Source organism: Aphanomyces invadans (genome assembly GCF_000520115.1).
Source record: "Aphanomyces invadans strain NJM9701 unplaced genomic scaffold supercont1.5, whole genome shotgun sequence".
In the NCBI taxonomy this organism is placed as follows: domain Eukaryota; phylum Oomycota; class Saprolegniomycetes; order Saprolegniales; family Verrucalvaceae; genus Aphanomyces; species Aphanomyces invadans.
In genome coordinates, this window is record NW_008580150.1 from 2,271,478 (window position 1) to 2,286,260 (window position 14,783).

General features: G+C 57.1%; 5 protein-coding genes across 6 annotated transcripts; 2 read left to right on the forward strand and 3 right to left on the reverse strand.

Moving 5' to 3' along the window:
- Positions 1–1,060: 1,060 nt before the first annotated feature.
- Positions 1,061–8,197, forward strand: H310_03690 (hypothetical protein; the record flags this gene model as incomplete). The annotated part of the gene is made up of 9 exons (XM_008867651.1): positions 1,061–1,638; positions 1,683–1,989; positions 2,141–2,269; positions 2,360–2,533; positions 2,580–4,227; positions 4,281–5,089; positions 5,174–7,137; positions 7,196–7,286; positions 7,352–8,197. 9 exons carry the CDS (start codon positions 1,061–1,063, stop codon positions 8,150–8,152), a joined length of 6,501 nt encoding a protein of 2,166 aa, XP_008865873.1. The 3' UTR covers positions 8,153–8,197.
- A 207-nt stretch (positions 8,198–8,404) lies between these two features.
- On the forward strand, positions 8,405–9,612 carry H310_03691 (hypothetical protein). Its single transcript, XM_008867652.1, has one exon. The coding sequence runs from the start codon at positions 8,414–8,416 to the stop codon at positions 9,557–9,559; it is 1,146 nt and encodes a 381-aa protein (XP_008865874.1). The 5' UTR covers positions 8,405–8,413; the 3' UTR covers positions 9,560–9,612.
- Positions 9,613–9,953: 341 nt separating this feature from the next.
- On the reverse strand, positions 9,954–10,463 carry H310_03692 (hypothetical protein). The gene has a single exon (XM_008867653.1). It carries the CDS (start codon positions 10,337–10,339, stop codon positions 9,977–9,979), a length of 363 nt encoding a protein of 120 aa, XP_008865875.1. The 5' UTR covers positions 10,340–10,463; the 3' UTR covers positions 9,954–9,976.
- Positions 10,443–13,132, reverse strand: H310_03693. 2 transcript variants are annotated; one of them, XM_008867655.1, is made up of 11 exons: positions 12,906–13,132; positions 12,665–12,853; positions 12,572–12,620; positions 12,432–12,509; positions 12,314–12,373; positions 12,183–12,265; positions 11,721–12,141; positions 11,433–11,668; positions 11,142–11,384; positions 10,893–11,094; positions 10,443–10,847 (listed from the first exon to the last, which is right to left on the reverse strand). In XM_008867655.1, the coding sequence occupies exons 1-11, from the start codon at positions 13,067–13,069 to the stop codon at positions 10,596–10,598; spliced, it is 1,977 nt and encodes a 658-aa protein (XP_008865877.1). In that variant the 5' UTR covers positions 13,070–13,132; the 3' UTR covers positions 10,443–10,595. The 2 variants fall into 2 exon arrangements, with proteins under 2 accessions (XP_008865877.1, XP_008865876.1); XM_008867654.1 differs by having other exon boundaries at positions 10,481–10,847; positions 11,142–11,668.
- Positions 13,097–14,487, reverse strand: H310_03694 (hypothetical protein). The gene is made up of 7 exons (XM_008867656.1): positions 14,259–14,487; positions 14,062–14,197; positions 13,989–14,008; positions 13,834–13,929; positions 13,462–13,793; positions 13,334–13,416; positions 13,097–13,281 (listed from the first exon to the last, which is right to left on the reverse strand). The coding sequence occupies exons 1-7, from the start codon at positions 14,295–14,297 to the stop codon at positions 13,187–13,189; spliced, it is 801 nt and encodes a 266-aa protein (XP_008865878.1). The 5' UTR covers positions 14,298–14,487; the 3' UTR covers positions 13,097–13,186.
- Positions 14,488–14,783: the final 296 nt, after the last annotated feature.

The following is a 14,783-nucleotide window of genomic DNA, read 5'->3' on the forward strand; positions in this document are numbered from 1 at the left end:
GGCGGGGACAAAGAAACCACTTGTGTTCCTGAACACTGCGACCGTGATCGAATCGTTCACGACCGCATGGGAGCCTCGGGACTGCAGCGCTTGCACCTGTTAGCATCTTCATTTTCACAGACGAAGTCGTGGAGCTGGGCTCGAAGGCTTGGAACAAGTCGCCCTCGACGAGTTCTTTCGTTGGGGTCTTTACCGACTCGAGGTCAGAATGGGTTGGAATGCCCATCCATTCCAACCAAAGGCCTTGTGGGACGTATGGGACGTACCCAAGAAGAGGCAATCCATCCCTTGCGATTTGGGGCCCTCATCATTCCATTGCAACGAAGGCGTCCTCGTTCGTGAAGTGTGCCAAGGGGGTGGAGGGGTTTTATGGCGAGGGCGAAACGACGTCGTGGACTCGACGGATCCTCGTCATCTAAGCTGCAGCAATGCGCACGTTTACGTTGAGACTGGTTCCCAGCCCATCACGTCACATCACCTGGTTGGTATGGTGGCGATGAATCCCGTTCTCGTGTCATGAATGGTCAGAGAAGAGGCTTCCAACCTTTTACGATGCCTCAAGTCCTTGTCAAACCGAAACACATATTGCCTGTGGCCAACAACGATGGCCACAACAGTGCAGCTAGTACGCGAAGGAAGTCGCGTTGTAATGTGGCATCGCTCGTGCGCATGGTGGTCTTCGGCCGCATCAAGCACCCTCAGTGCCGTGCCCATTGCCACTAGTGTGGCTCGAGTCAAGACAGAGAGTCCTTCATCCCGAGCCAGAAACAGGAGGTACAAGCGGGAGCTCTGCCGTGTTTAGCAGCAGTTCGAAGAGGGCCTTGTCGCCGCCGCTGAGGGCGTGCTGCATCACGAGATTTCCTCGGCGGAATTTCTCCACCACATCGCAATATCCAACCATTGTATGCTGTACGTGGAACAATATTGGATATTGGAAGAGGGTCATCAACATGTGGGGAGTTATTCTGATCGATAGGTGCACACTTTTCCGGATACCAGGGATATTATCCGAAGTACCGCGAGCCAATCATTTCGTTTCATTCGTCGCTCAACGTCGAAGATGGCGGCGCGGCATGCGCAGTGGCGCCAAGTCGAGACGCACGCGACGGCAATCCGCGCAGAAGTGACACAGGATAGGTCGTCGTGCACATACCTCACGGGAGAGGAACTCCTTCGACAGATATGCGTGCGCATGCGTGTCCGGTCCTTCGACGACCTGAACCTTGGCGCGCCTCGTATGTTTGCACCAATTCGGCAAGTCTTGGATCTCGAGCACGACTTGTGGGAGTTTGTTGGGCTGTACGTGTCGCTTCGCGCGATTTCCACCGCCCATGACGCCGAGATCGATTTCTTGGCGAAGCATCGTGTCTCGACCTTTTCTGCTCTGGGCATTGGAAACACGTTTGCTGCTGCTCCTGCCGTAGTTTACCATTTCAATCTCCCAGTTGCGACCGCGGTGCTTCCATTAACACTGAAAGCTGTGTTAACCCATCTCGGTGAGTTTCGATACTTGAACCAACGGCACCAAGACACGGGAGCGTTTCTGGCGTTTGTCGCGACCAAGCTGGCCGTTCCTCGAGGCACCGTTCTCGGCATCCATGTCCAGAACCTCCAGCGAAGCATGGACCTCATGCGACGGTGCGAAGCATCTAAACTCTGTCCATATTTGACCCGCTCTGCAGGATTCAGACGGAAGAGCGCAAGCAAATAAACGACATCGAGAACGACTTCCGCCGGGATGTGGCGCACACTGTTTTCCAGTTGACCAAAGAAAAATTCAGCTCGGAGAACCGTGAATTGGCAGTCGCTGCCGCACTCGCGTCTAGCAAGCTGGACCTGCCGCGCGGCGAGCAAAAGGCAAACGTGTCGGTCAAGCTCGAAAGCGATGTCTTGAACCGCGTGACTGTGCTGGACGCTCATTTGGATCACCTCATCGGACGATACGCCCACCGCCTACCTAAAGACACGTCGCATGTCATTTCAAAGCAGGTGCGTAACGAACCCGGTGGATTCGGCACCGGCTGCCAGCACACCAGTCCCGACAAAGCTGTTGGAACAACCCAAGCGATAGAGCGCCAGCAACGAACAGCCTTGTCGTCGCGAGTTGTATTTCTCAACGTCGTCGAACGTTTGTGCGTAGGATTTGAAACTTCGCGCGCAGATCTGCCACAAAAAGCACGAGCGGTCGCGGTCGACGGTGGTCACGTGGGTCTTGTGCAGCATCATTGCCAAGTCGCGAGCCCTCCTAGATGCCAAATTGTCGCCCGAGGTGCGTCCCAAACGGTCCTGGAACTCCATCAACGGGGGTCTTGCTTTCTTGCATGCGCGTGATTGCGTTTACGGTCTGCAACGTGCACAGGGCCAGCCCCAGAACCGGTCGGACAACAAAGTGGCTGAAGACGACGAGGAAGAGTGTCAGTGCTGCTGTGTCGGCAAACCAGCCTGCACATGCAGCTGCACATGCACCTGCCACGCCGTAGACAGTGATTCTAACGATGACGACGAAAGCCTTGTCAACACCACGTCGCCCAATGTACCATCGATCCATTTCACGTGCGTCTATTTTCACGCTGGAGTAGGAAGGTCGAGATCAAGCACCGAGCACGAACATCGACATGGACACCGCTGTGCGAGATTTGTGGGCAGCGACACAACAAGCCCACCCCGACATGTCGATGTTTGAGGTACTGGAAGCTGTAGAGCGTGCTGCGCCCAAGACAGCCACATCCCATCGATCTCTCGTTCAAGTCCTGACATCGTTGGACCGCGACCTACCTCTCGTCGTACCACACACGTCTGCCTCCGTCGGCTTGTCCAGCGAGCAAGTAAACGCTTTGTGGTACCAGTGCCGCCTCGTTCAAAACGAATTTGATCACCCAGAGAGCCCATCCGAAGGGTTGCAATCGCTTGTCCACCATGCATTATCCGTTGAAGATGGCCGGAATCACCGCCATGGTACCCTCAAGACAAGCCTGACAACGGCGCCGTATTTTTCACTGTATTTTACCTCTCCCTTGACGGCGAGCGTGCCGCCGTCCAACTCCATGGCGGTGACAGCCCTTCTCGAATGGATCGAGGCAGTCCCGTGTCTGGTAGATGTCGAAGCAGCGGTGCAGTGGCAGGTGCACGACCATGGTCCGTTTGTCCAGTTTTTCATCACAAACTTCCCGCACGTTCCGTTGCTGCAGCTCCCATCGAAGCAATGCGTCAAGCTCGAGCCGAACGCCACGTTGGCCGCGCTGGCGGCGGTGCCGACGCCAGCGCAGCCCCATACCGTTGCAACGGTGTACACGTCGGCCTTTGTCCAAGAGCATGGCCGATGGAACTGGAACAACGTCCACCAAGCCCTTGAATCCTTCGTGTCGAGTCTCTGTCGAAACGACGTGCCGCCTTTTGTGCTTCGCGTGGTGCATTTTATTCCAGTCGAGCTCTGGCGACCGTTGGTTCCACCCCTCATCAAAGCTTTGGCGAAAGCCGTGCCCCATCCACACCAAGCGTTGGCGCTCGCCGCGGCGAACGATGTGGCAGATCGGTCCTTGTTGTTTCGATTGGGCATCGCGCTCAACATTTCGTCGTGGAATAGCCTTGCAACAACTCGAATCCCCGACATGGCATCCATCTCGAACGACAAAGGTTCATCGCAGCCGCTTTCAAATGCTTGTCGTTTGTCCGAGGCAGTTCAGCCTTCCGTAGCCGCAGAAGACACAACGAGGCGTGGTACTGTTCCAAGCAAACAGAGCGCTGCACACTCAGCTGAACCCGTGGAAGTTGTCCCCTCGACCGACGCATGCAGAGCTCTGATCCACGACATTCGAAAGCATTCGTTTGGAATTGGATTGCCCGCGACGATCGAAACGCAGGCATTCTTGCGGCTCCAGCAGAATCGCCTCGAGCGTGCATTGCAACGCCTCAGTGCCGAGTTGTACTCGACATCGACGCATTTCGTGCTCGAGTTGCTCCAGAACGCCGACGACAATGTGTATGACCATTCGGTTGCACCCTGTGCAGAGTTTGTTGTCCGCGAAGACGCTATTTCGTTCTTTTGCAACGAGTCCGGGTTCCAACCCGCGCATATTCGTGCGCTCTGCGACGTCGGCGCTTCGACCAAGACGATGGGCATGATCGGACAAAAGGGCATCGGGTTCAAGTCGGTCTTTGCTGTTTCAGATTGCCCTGAAATCCACAGCAACGGGTATCACGTGCGCTTCGACGCCCGGTCGACTCCCGGTGCGTGCTCTTGATGTTATGTGCTGTGCATGGCTTACCTTGCATTTGACCAGACAACGTGCGGTTCATCCTGCCGCACTGGATCGAGTCGCCCGCGGCCGAGTATTCCAACCAACCTGGGACGTGGTTCCACCTCCCCATGCGGGACATGTCGTCGACGGCCGCCGTGGCAATGCTCGACAGCATGGAGCCGTCGATGCTGCTTTTTCTCAACCAGTTGATGTCGCTCACGATCCAAAACCGTGTGGCGAAGACACAAGTGCACTATCGCAAGCAATGGGTGGCGGAAGAACGCGTCCAGCTGCACACAAACACGCACGATGTGCAAGCTTGGCATGTCCATCGACGGGAGGTCGCTGTTCCCGAGGCGTTTGCCCCACGCAAGGGCACCACGACCCGTCTGGAGCTGGCATTCCCGTTGACGCACGACGAGTCGGCGCTGTGCAATCAGCCCGTGTTTGCCTACCTGCCGGTGCAAACGTACGGGTTCAAGTGCATCGTGCAAGCGAATTTCGACTTGCCGTCGTCGCGGGAAGCCATCTTGGACAACGACTGGAACCAGTTTCTCCTGGCGCAATTTCCCACTGTTTTTGTCGACGAACTCGTCAAGCTCCTGCCCGAGTTTCCGCATTTGATTCGCATGGTGCCAGTGGACATTGCGCCGCCCTTTCACACGATGGCCCACGCTGTGTGTCGGCAACTGCAAGACCTGCCCATCATCCAAACGTCGTCGGGGCAGTATGTCCCCCCCCGCCATGTCGTCGACCAAGTCGAGACGGACCCGATCTCGGACGCGTTCCTGTGGCGCCATTGCCGCAAACACTTTATCGATCCCGCATTTTCACAGCTCATGCCACCTCAGGTACCGACGCTACCTGCCTGCTTGAATGGGCTTGACCCGACCACACTCGATTGAAACCTGACACCCTGGTGCGATTCGATGTAGCTCAAGCGCATCCTCGGGATCTTGCCGTGGAATGCTTCACACGTTGTCCAGCTTGGAAGAAGCCTCGCCGAGCCAAACGATGCCCCCGCTCCAACACTCATGTGGCTTGCCGCTTTCATGGACTTGGTGGCGACAATGAACCCAATGGCCGCCCAACTCCGCCCTCTGCACCTCTTTCCCGTCAAAATCCATCCTGGAAGCCACGACGACGTGATGGCCCCCCAGTATGCCCTGAAGTCCCTCGAGCACTCGCTGTTCTGCCCGCTTGACACAGCCGCGGCCGACGTTCCATTTGCAGACGAGCTCAACATTCTGCATCCTGACTATATGCATGCACTCGCCCCAAAAACTACGCGATTTCTGAGCGTCCTCGGGATCAAGCAGCTGACAACGCACGACATCTTGCAATTCCACTTGCTCCCGCTTGTCTCGACAAAGTTGGATGTCAGCGACCACTTGAAAGCATTGCGTTTTTGCATGCACGTTCATGTCGAGAAGCCCCTTCCTGCATCGTTGCTTGGCTTCGTGCGACGGTCCATTCAAGCGGTGACGTCCAAAGGCGATCTCGTGCCGCTCACGTCGTCCGATATCTTCCTCGAACCTGCAGAGTTTGCATCCCCAGCCTTGTTGAACCACGTGACGGTGGTGCCATACACGTCAGTCGCAACCTTTTCATTCTTGCATGCGTGTGGGGTGCCCGTGTTGCTATCTTTGCACCACCAACCCAACGCCAACACGATTCCCGGATTGAGCTCCGTTGTCGCCTCCATTGCCGCTGCCAGCGACGTCGCCGCGGCGACTTCGTTGATGCAATATTTGGATCGTCATTGGACAGCGCAGCATTCGTCGACATTTGCACCGACCGAACTTCAAGTCTTGCGAGCCGCGCGTTGGCTGCCGTCTAGTACATTGACGAGCGCCACGACGGAAGGCCAGTTGCGCCGCCCCCATGAGACCTATTTGAACGTTCCCGCAGGTCTCAAGGCATTCTTTCCCTCGCCGGCCTTGCTCAACCACGAGTTTGCCACTGCTTTGGCAGTCAAGTTTGGACTAGACGTCCCAGACTACCTGCATCTCTTGCAGCTGGACAACGTGGTCCACGACACCGTGGTCGATTGCCTTCTCGAGTTGAAGGCACTCGCGACGGGCCAGCCTGACGTCCTCAAGGGAATTCAATCCGTGCTCTCGGAAACTCCCGTTCTTTCCGTCAACAACAAACGAGTTCGACTCACGCAAACGATTTGGAAACCTGCGAGCGCTTGTCCGGACCTCGTGGGTCTTCGTCCGACCTTTCCCAAGTCGCTCAAGTCGTTTTTCCTTCAACTTGGTGTTCCCGCTAAGCCATCGGTGGCCGTCGCCGTCGCCACGCTTCAATCTATGGATGTCCCCGACGATCAGCTGCCGTACTTGAAATACTTGGCCGACCAGCCGATGGACGCGATGCCGCGTGAAGTGTCGGCGATTCCATTTCTCACGTCCACGAGTGGTCGAAAGGTCGCGTTTGACAGCGACCCGCTCCTGGCCGACAACGAACCATCATGGTGGCCACTTCTGATGCCAGAACACTCGAGGCCACTTGTGGTCACGTCCCACCCCGACAACACGGCGTTTGCTGGTTTCTGGCAATTCGGCATCACCCTCGTCCAGGATGTTCGAGTGAACCCACAGACGTGGAATACACTGCTCGACAACGCCATGATGCAGGCGGAGCCCGGCGCTCGTGCCGCTGTCGTGCAATTCCTTTGCTTTTTGCTCGATACATGGTCTTCTCCATCTGGCATCACGATCTCCCACCTCCCGACCCAACGCGGGACCTTTGAACCGTTTGCCACAGTGTTTGCGACCGCGACCACGAAAATCCGGCACCCCCAAGTCGTTGACGTTCCCGTTCGATACCACGACATATTGGCAAAGGTGTGGGGTCTGGCCCGGCTTCCCGTGAAGACGTCGGTGCTTTTCGATTCGTACGGCATGCACTTTGGCCGGTCGAGTCGTGTGTTAATGGGGGCATTGTTTGCGTAGAGCGGTGGACGATGCGGACCTGCGCGACCAGCTCGCGACAACTTTGTTCGCTGTAGCTGCCCACTTTAAATATTCCCACGCCGCGCACGAGGTACGCGTTCGCGTGGGCAACCGTGCAAGGCGACCGTGTTGTCCAACCACGGGTCCTTCGCGTAGGTGGATGCTCTTGGAACTTTCATGGACTCGATGCAGTGCTGGAAGACCGAGAACCTTCGCGTCGAGTACGAAACGTCGTCAACGCCTCACGACTCGACGGCGGGACAACGCGTGACCGAATCTCGACCGGTTGTGCTGCACGAGTGCAAGAATCTGTACGTTTCCACTCCAGTGGACTTTGCGCTAGTCGTGGTGACCGTGGCGTCCGCGATGTGGACTCCACTTGTCGCCAACGACGTTGCGAGCTATATCGACGGTTCCCAGCACCGGCAGCATCCGATGCTAGCCCCCGACTCGTTGAAGCGCCAGTTGTTTCCGATCGACCTGCCCCTGGCGAAGCGACCACGACCAGACCTTCGACACGCACACGACGCCGACCGATTCCGACCCAACTTGCTGACCGACCAAGCCAAGGTGGCCATCGGCCGCGTGGGCGAAGAGTACGTGTATAGCCTCCTCCGCGCCGAGTTCCCACCCGACCAAGTGGAATGGGTCAACCAAGTGGAAGAGACGGGCTTGCCCTACGACATTTGCATCCATCACGCGTCCGGCGGGACCGAGTTTATCGAAGTCAAGAGCACGTCGACGTACGACAAGGTCGTGTTCGAAATGAGCGTCCAAGAATTGGAGTACGCTACGCTCAAGGGGTCCCAGTACAGCATCTATCGCGCGTTCGCCATCAAACCCCATGGCGCTCTCCACGACTCGCGCGTCGTCCGGCTGCGCAACCCCATGACGCTTCTCCGCCACAAGAAGCTCCAGCTGTCAGTCGTCATGACGGAGGAAGCATGCAACCTGTAAAGACTAGACCATTCCAATTTCATTTGTGGAGGCATGCATGGCATTAAAACATCGGCGTCCCGTCGAGAATCGCTCCGTCGTGGGCTACGCACGTGCTTCTTGCATCATCCACGGGGCGACCTGTGGGCAGTCACCTCTGCCGCCACGGCGAGCAACTGCGATGTGGTGGCATCTCGTAGGGGTAAAGGCCTGCCGTGTGCTGCGCCTCGATTCGGTGGGAGCGACGCGCAAATGTGTTCCATTTTCGATTCACTTGGTGGGATGGTCGGCACGCCAGTGTTACGCGGGATGGCCATGCTTTCGTGTTTGGCAATTGTCGCCAACTCCATCGACGCAATTCAAGTCGATGCATATGCAGCTTGGGCGCACGAGCTCCTAGCATGGACTCAGAGCATCGTTGGCACTGGCGAGACCGACGCTTTCACGTTCACCCTGCACAACGCGACGGTGCGCTACGAGTCGACACCACTAGCCACGTCAACTCGTCCATCCTGCGCCGCTGCTAGCCATCTCGTACCTCCCAACCAAAAGGTAGTCAAGGCCATGCACGCGCTCATGAAACGTGGAAATGCCACCGCGGATGTCGACACAATTGCTTTCGAGATGCAGCGGGAAATGCAGACCGTGCCACCGAACATCCTCGATTGCTTCCAGAGCAACCAATCTGCTCACGTCGCACGCGGCGTGTGGGACGACCTGATTGTCCGATGTGCGAATGACTCGGTGGAATTTCACGCCCGAGGGAGCCTCTACAACGTGGACAAATCTGAATCCAAGCAAGCACAGGTGCAAGTCGACTGGTGGGGAAAAGATCGTGCGATCAAGTCGGCAGCCACGGTTGCAGCTTCAAGCAGTGGTGGTGCCGCCGACTCCACTGGGAAAGGGAGGCAAGTTGCCACGGACCGTTTGCACCAGTCCATGCAAAATTGCCTGGCTGACAAGCGCGGCATGCTGACGGTTCAATCCATTTTCGGCGGCGGGTGGTCCGTGCAAGTTCCAAACGAGTCCACCATCGTGGCTAGTTATGCCACTGCGTTCGAGCTTGTGGTGGCGCACGCTGGAAACAACGCAAGCGACACATGGGTTCGCTCGATGGCCGACGCAACCGCGACAGCACTCTATCGGGCGGGGCATGCATGTCACGCACCCTCCGTGGGAGGAGGGTGCTATCAAAACCCACCGCGTGCATCCCAACACGTTGGGATGTCGCTAGCAGCCACGTGGAAAACCCTGTCTTACCATCAGTTTTTGGTCGTGTACAGCGGCGCCATCGTGTTTGGTGTGCTTGTGCTCTTGAGCGCCGCTACGCTCGCCTCGACGCAGCGGCGACATGGCTACACAGCCATCCCAGATCCCATCGAAGTCGACTACGACTCGTGCTCATCTGACGACAATGACTACTACTAACCTCAATGCACTCTGTGCTCTCGACCCTGCCTACAATGAATCGAGCTCTGCACTATATAGAGCACAGGTGCGGGTCATGCCTCTACAGGATCCTCCGACGTGGCAAGCGTTAAACCTCGTCATTCTTTGCTTGGGTGGCTTGGGCATCACTTGGGGTTGTCATAATGTGATTTGTACAATGAACGGACCGTTTGACCTGCATCTACGAAGGCGGAGCGCGCAGTGGTGCTTGCATGAGGCGCATCTGTAGGTGACCTGGGCAATGCCACGCTGATCGGGCCATCTCCGATGCTCTCCCGCTGAGAACTCAAATGGACCAATCAAAAGGTTCAAAACTGAAAAGATGCATCTTTTTGGCCAATCAAAGCACGAAACCCGGGCGTATTTGCCTCGTGCAATTCTGGGATGGCAAGCATCCTAAACTGCATCGCGACACCGCGGGCGACCAACGTGCGATGCGAGGTGGCGTCGAGGGCGTTTGAAGAAGGTGTGTCGAAGATAAGCGTCCGAGAGCAGCAGCGTCAGGCACTGAACAACGCGAGACAGCTTGTTCAGACGGCACGTGAGCGACAAGCGCAAGAATGGTTGACTCGCTTGACCGCCCGCCGGGAAGCCATCGTGCGCGACATTGCCCGCACCAACGCCCAAATCACGTTGAAATCCAACAAAATCGATGAGCTCGATCGTGAGCTGCTCAACTTGTCCAAGGTTTAGTAAGAGACCGTTTGTGTTGTGAATCCTGACGATGTCTCCTCGCACATGCGCACGGTGGCTCGCCATGGACGACGCATTCGAGTGGAGCACACCACAATTTCATTGTCGCGCAGATGCAGCCACGGACCCGACGCTGAACTATGTTTCAGCGATGGAATTTGTATCCTAGCGCCGATGGCTAGCTTCCTTCGCCACCACGTCATCAACCTTCCACCGAGCAGATAGGGCAACACTGCACCTGTCTTGTTCAAGACTCTGTATAGATATCCCAGCGCCGTGGGTGATAGAGAGCGCGCACTCTCCTTCCGAGCGGACGGCAATATCATGGGTTCGCTTCGAGGAGCTTGCATCGTTCCTGGAGGATCCGCAGGTCGTGGGCGACCTTCTTCGCCTTGAGTTCTTGGACCATCCGGTCTTCTTGATGCTTTCGAACGAGATCCTGTACTTGCTTGAAATGTAATTTCTCCTGCGCCTCCATTTGGTCGATCGCGTGCTTCGCCTTGACCTCAAACGCTCGCTTCATCGTTTCGAATTCTGCCTTGACGACTTGTTCGAACGTGTCCATCGCTAGCACCTGCCGCCGACGTGAGCGCGCCGGTCGCCAAAACGACGTGCCTACCTCCGAATCGCTGCATTGGGACTGGATCAAGTTGCGCTTGTCCTGTTGGAGCTGGTCGATCGTTTCCAAGTGGCCCGTGATCTCGACGTTCAGCCTTGCGATGGTCTGGTGCAGCACCGCTTCCTGCAGCTCGCGCTGGACACTCGCTTCGTCCAGCTGGACTCGGAGTTGCTCGATGGTGTCAAGGCGACCGACGGCCACCCTACGTCCGCGATGCAGATAAAATGCTTGCACCGGTGGTGGGCTTACGATTCCAGCGATGCGATCGCTGCCTTGGCGTCTGCGAGCTGGTCGTGCATCGCGCCAAGTTGCCGCTCCATGTGGCATGCCGACGACGCGGCATCACGGGTTCTTGCCGCCGCACTCGACCGCAAACAAGCCAGGGTGTACCCAACCTGTTGCAATGCCGCCGCGATGGCCTTGGCGACTTTTAGACCCGAGATCCCGTCCATGTCGATGGCCGTCGCTCCGCTCTCGTCCAGCCCAACGAGCCTGCGTGACCCATCAATACGATTCGTGCATGCGATTCGACATCGCAACCATCGTTCCACGCGCTGCACGAGGGCGTCGTCCTCTTCCGTGAGCGACGTCACCAACCGTTGGAGCTCCGCAGTCGACTCTTGAAGCGCTGTGTGCTTGTCCTGGACACGCTGCAGTTCCGCCGCATGCGCCGCGTCGCGCTGCGCATCGCGGGCGTCCATCTGGGCTTGGAACCGGTGCTGGATTCCGTCGAGTTCGGCTTTCCAGTGCCCAACCGTGGCTTGCCCATCGTGAACCTACGTCGGTGATGAGGCGGTGGAGCTGCATTTTTGCGTGGCACTGGCGTACTTGAGTCGCCAAAGCGTCCTTTTCCTCGAGAAGCGTGCGCATGGCAGCGTCGTGACGGCGGCATTCTTGCTGCAACAGGTCTGTTTTGATCGTCGCCGCCTCGAGGTCGTGCGCCGCGCGGCGCAACGCGCGCTTCGTCGCATCCACTTCGTCCTGTAGGGCCATGATCGTGTTGTTTTGAGACGAGCATTCTTGCTTGAGGACGTTCGCTTCACGGTGCCATCGGTCTTCCGCTTCACGATATTTCACGTCGAACTCCATCGTCAACTGAGACAGCTCGCACTGCAACTGCCCGATGCGTGCCATCAACGCTTCCTCTTTGCCATGACGTGGCTCGACGTTGTTGGTGTCGTGGGATGGCGGGCGCGGCACCTCTCCGTCCAGGGTGTTGTTTCTTGCGATCGTGTGCAGGAGCACCAGCCTAAGGGGGGGCGGTCAGGCGGGGAATTGAGGGAGGTCGACCGGTCGATGAGCGCCAGGAACGTAGGCAAGCGAGAGAGCGTCGCTGTCGGTGCCGTCGACTGCTCGGGCTGCAACGAAGTGCTCTACTCGTCCGTCAGGTGTGCATGCGAAGCGGATTCGCTCTTAGTTACTTGGAGCACGAGCTTTTCAAGAACTTGCATCTTGTGGTCCACAAGGCCATTCAAGGCAATCTAGTGCGATCACAGTCCCGTCGACACCACACCCGGTCGTTGACGCATCGATGCCTACCTTCATCGACAGCATGCACACTGCTTCTTCCATGGAAGCGTAGTTTTCGCGGGCGATGACGGCATCGGCACTCGACGTCTAGACAGCCAAGTGAACGACTTGAATCCAGATATGGCGACGTGTGTCGTGGAGTTGCTCACTTGCGCTAGGATCGCCTTGATCTCGTGATCGTACGTGGGCTTTCCGCTACTACTATCGCCATGGAGCCACTCGTTTTTGCCACGGACGAGTACCTCGTCGCGACGGCGCCCCAAAGTCGCTCCAACTTGTCACTCTTGAGCTGCAATAGCATCACATCCGACTTGAAGGCGGTTGTGAGCGCCGCATCGCTCACGGTAGGTCGGCGAGCCGAACTTCGCGCACCGGGGACAACCGGCAGCTTGTTCATCTGTGGGGTTTCAATTTCATTCTCGCCAACTCGACTACCGCGACCTGTGCTGAGAATTCTGCCCCCCGATGGCAAGTCAGCATTACCCTTTCTTCCCTTTCATTGCAACGGGAGGCGCGCTCGAGCCGTGCATCGTGGTGCGATGGTACGCTATATTTAGCAACGCCTCGACGGCAACGAAGCGCCTTGCCCTCGATGAAGGTTGCTGCAATGCTGTGTCCTGCGTCCATTTGTCGAGTTGTAGCGCCATCCCGAGCCCGCATCTTCCATGCTACCCCCTCAGGCAGGATCGTTGATCGATCGTGTATTAGGTGCATTTACGGCTGGACGGGTTGGTAGCTCTCGAGCGAAATGAGATCCGCTGACGCTACAACTTGGAATTGTCGCCAGTCGGCGTCGCAAAGACTTGGCCGCCGTCCACGGCCAACACAGTTCCTGTGATCCAGCCCGCGGCTGGGGATGCTGTGGACAACCACGGTGAGACTTTGATACTATTCCATTACGCCGCACGTACCAAGGAAGAGGGCAGGACCAGCCATGTCGGTGGGGCTTCCAGGACGTCCCAAAGGAATGGCAACGTCGGCTATCTCCTGGAATCTACGCCATCACGTGAGAAAGAATTGCGGCAGGTGTTTGCCGCACTCTTTGCCAGTGGCCGTGGCGATTTGCTTGCTCATTTTGGTCGGTACCAGCCCTGGCGCGATGCAGTTGACTGTGATTTGCTTGGGAGCTAACTGCACCGCAAGCGCACGGGTCATGTGGTGGATTGCGGCTTTCGACGTGTCGTATGCCAACGTGCCCAAATCCTGAGGTTGGAGACCAGCGATCGACCCGATCATGATCACACGCGCATGAGTTTGAAGAAGCGGGAGCATGAACTTGGTCAAGAAGAACGGCGCCGTGACGTTCAGATCCATCACCTTGCTCCACGCTTTGGCGTTGTGGGTGTCAAAGCCCCCACCCCAAGCTACACCCTACCGATCGATGAGAGCCGCACCGAGTGACCGGACGCACCGAGTTGTTGATGAGCACGTGGAGTTTGGACTCTCGCTCTTGCAACGCATTCGCAAGGAGTTGGCAGCCTTCGATCGTGCTCACGTCTTGGGGAAGCTACAGAATGGGAGCAAGTTACGATGAGGATGGTTGTGAAGAGACGTTGGAGGATGTACAGGGATGCACTTGCCCGGGCCTAGAGTACAACGAATAAGTACGATGTCGCGACGTTGCTGGACGATGTCGCACCCATGGCACTGAGTTCGGCGGCAGTCTCTTGGCACACCTTGTCGCTCCGAGCTGATATGTATACTTTGGCGCCGTTGCGGACAAATCCCTCCGCCATCATCTTGCCGATGCCGCGAGACCCACCCGTGATGAGCACCTACGTGCGCATCGATTGACCTCAGGGAACGGGACGGCACGGCATCCATCGACCGACGTACAACTTGGTTCTTTACCCCGAACAGCGCGTTGATCTCCATCGTCCTTGTTGACGAATACACAAAATGTCGGCAAGATTGTCCGGATAATGTTCATCCGGTTGCACATGTGCCGAGTTGGCGGCACGTTTCCAGGCGAACGGCCGATGTCCCCATGTGACTGCAAGAAAGTAGTGCAGACATGGCCCAGGGCGATTGTAGCGGCGTGGTGCGCGGTGTTTTTGGAGCCTGGTTGGTGGGGGGAACGTGTGCATCCTTACCCTTGTATATGCTACACTGCTTCACTTCGAAACAACAACTGGGGAGACCACAACAGAGGAGGTGTGCCATGCCATATTTAACTGCTTATCTGCTCGATTCGCGGCCAAACTTTGCTGGAACGTTCTTCATTACCGAACTACAACTACGTAGCGGTGCCCGAGCTCGCCTAGTGAGTTCGCGCCAGTTTGTGATGTAGTTCAAAGTGACCAACGAACGAAAGGACCTGGTGGTTGTTCTAACAAGTTAGTGCACCAAGACAACGCGTGG

What these genes read in the sequence shown, in the direction of transcription:
- H310_03691 (XM_008867652.1), top strand. Translation starts at nt 8,414, where the DNA reads ATGGTCGGCACGCCAGTGTTACGCGGGATGGCCATGCTTTCGTGTTTG.
- H310_03692 (XM_008867653.1), bottom strand. Translation starts at nt 10,339, where the DNA reads ATGGCGAGCCACCGTGCGCATGTGCGAGGAGACATCGTCAGGATTCAC.
- H310_03693 (XM_008867654.1), bottom strand. Translation starts at nt 13,069, where the DNA reads ATGGCGCTACAACTCGACAAATGGACGCAGGACACAGCATTGCAGCAA. An exon ending in TGGGGCGCCGTCGCGACGAG is followed by an intron (nt 12,621 to 12,664) that starts GTACTCGTCCGT and finishes TGGCGATAGTAG; the next exon opens with TAGCGGAAAGCCCACGTACG. An exon ending in AGGACGCTTTGGCGACTCAA is followed by an intron (nt 11,669 to 11,720) that starts GTACGCCAGTGC and finishes TCACCGACGTAG; the next exon opens with GTTCACGATGGGCAAGCCAC.
- H310_03694 (XM_008867656.1), bottom strand. Translation starts at nt 14,297, where the DNA reads ATGGAGATCAACGCGCTGTTCGGGGTAAAGAACCAAGTT. An exon ending in TCGGGGTAAAGAACCAAGTT is followed by an intron (nt 14,198 to 14,258) that starts GTACGTCGGTCG and finishes ATGCGCACGTAG; the next exon opens with GTGCTCATCACGGGTGGGTC. An exon ending in CGCCGAACTCAGTGCCATGG is followed by an intron (nt 14,009 to 14,061) that starts GTGCGACATCGT and finishes GTTGTACTCTAG; the next exon opens with GCCCGGGCAAGTGCATCCCT.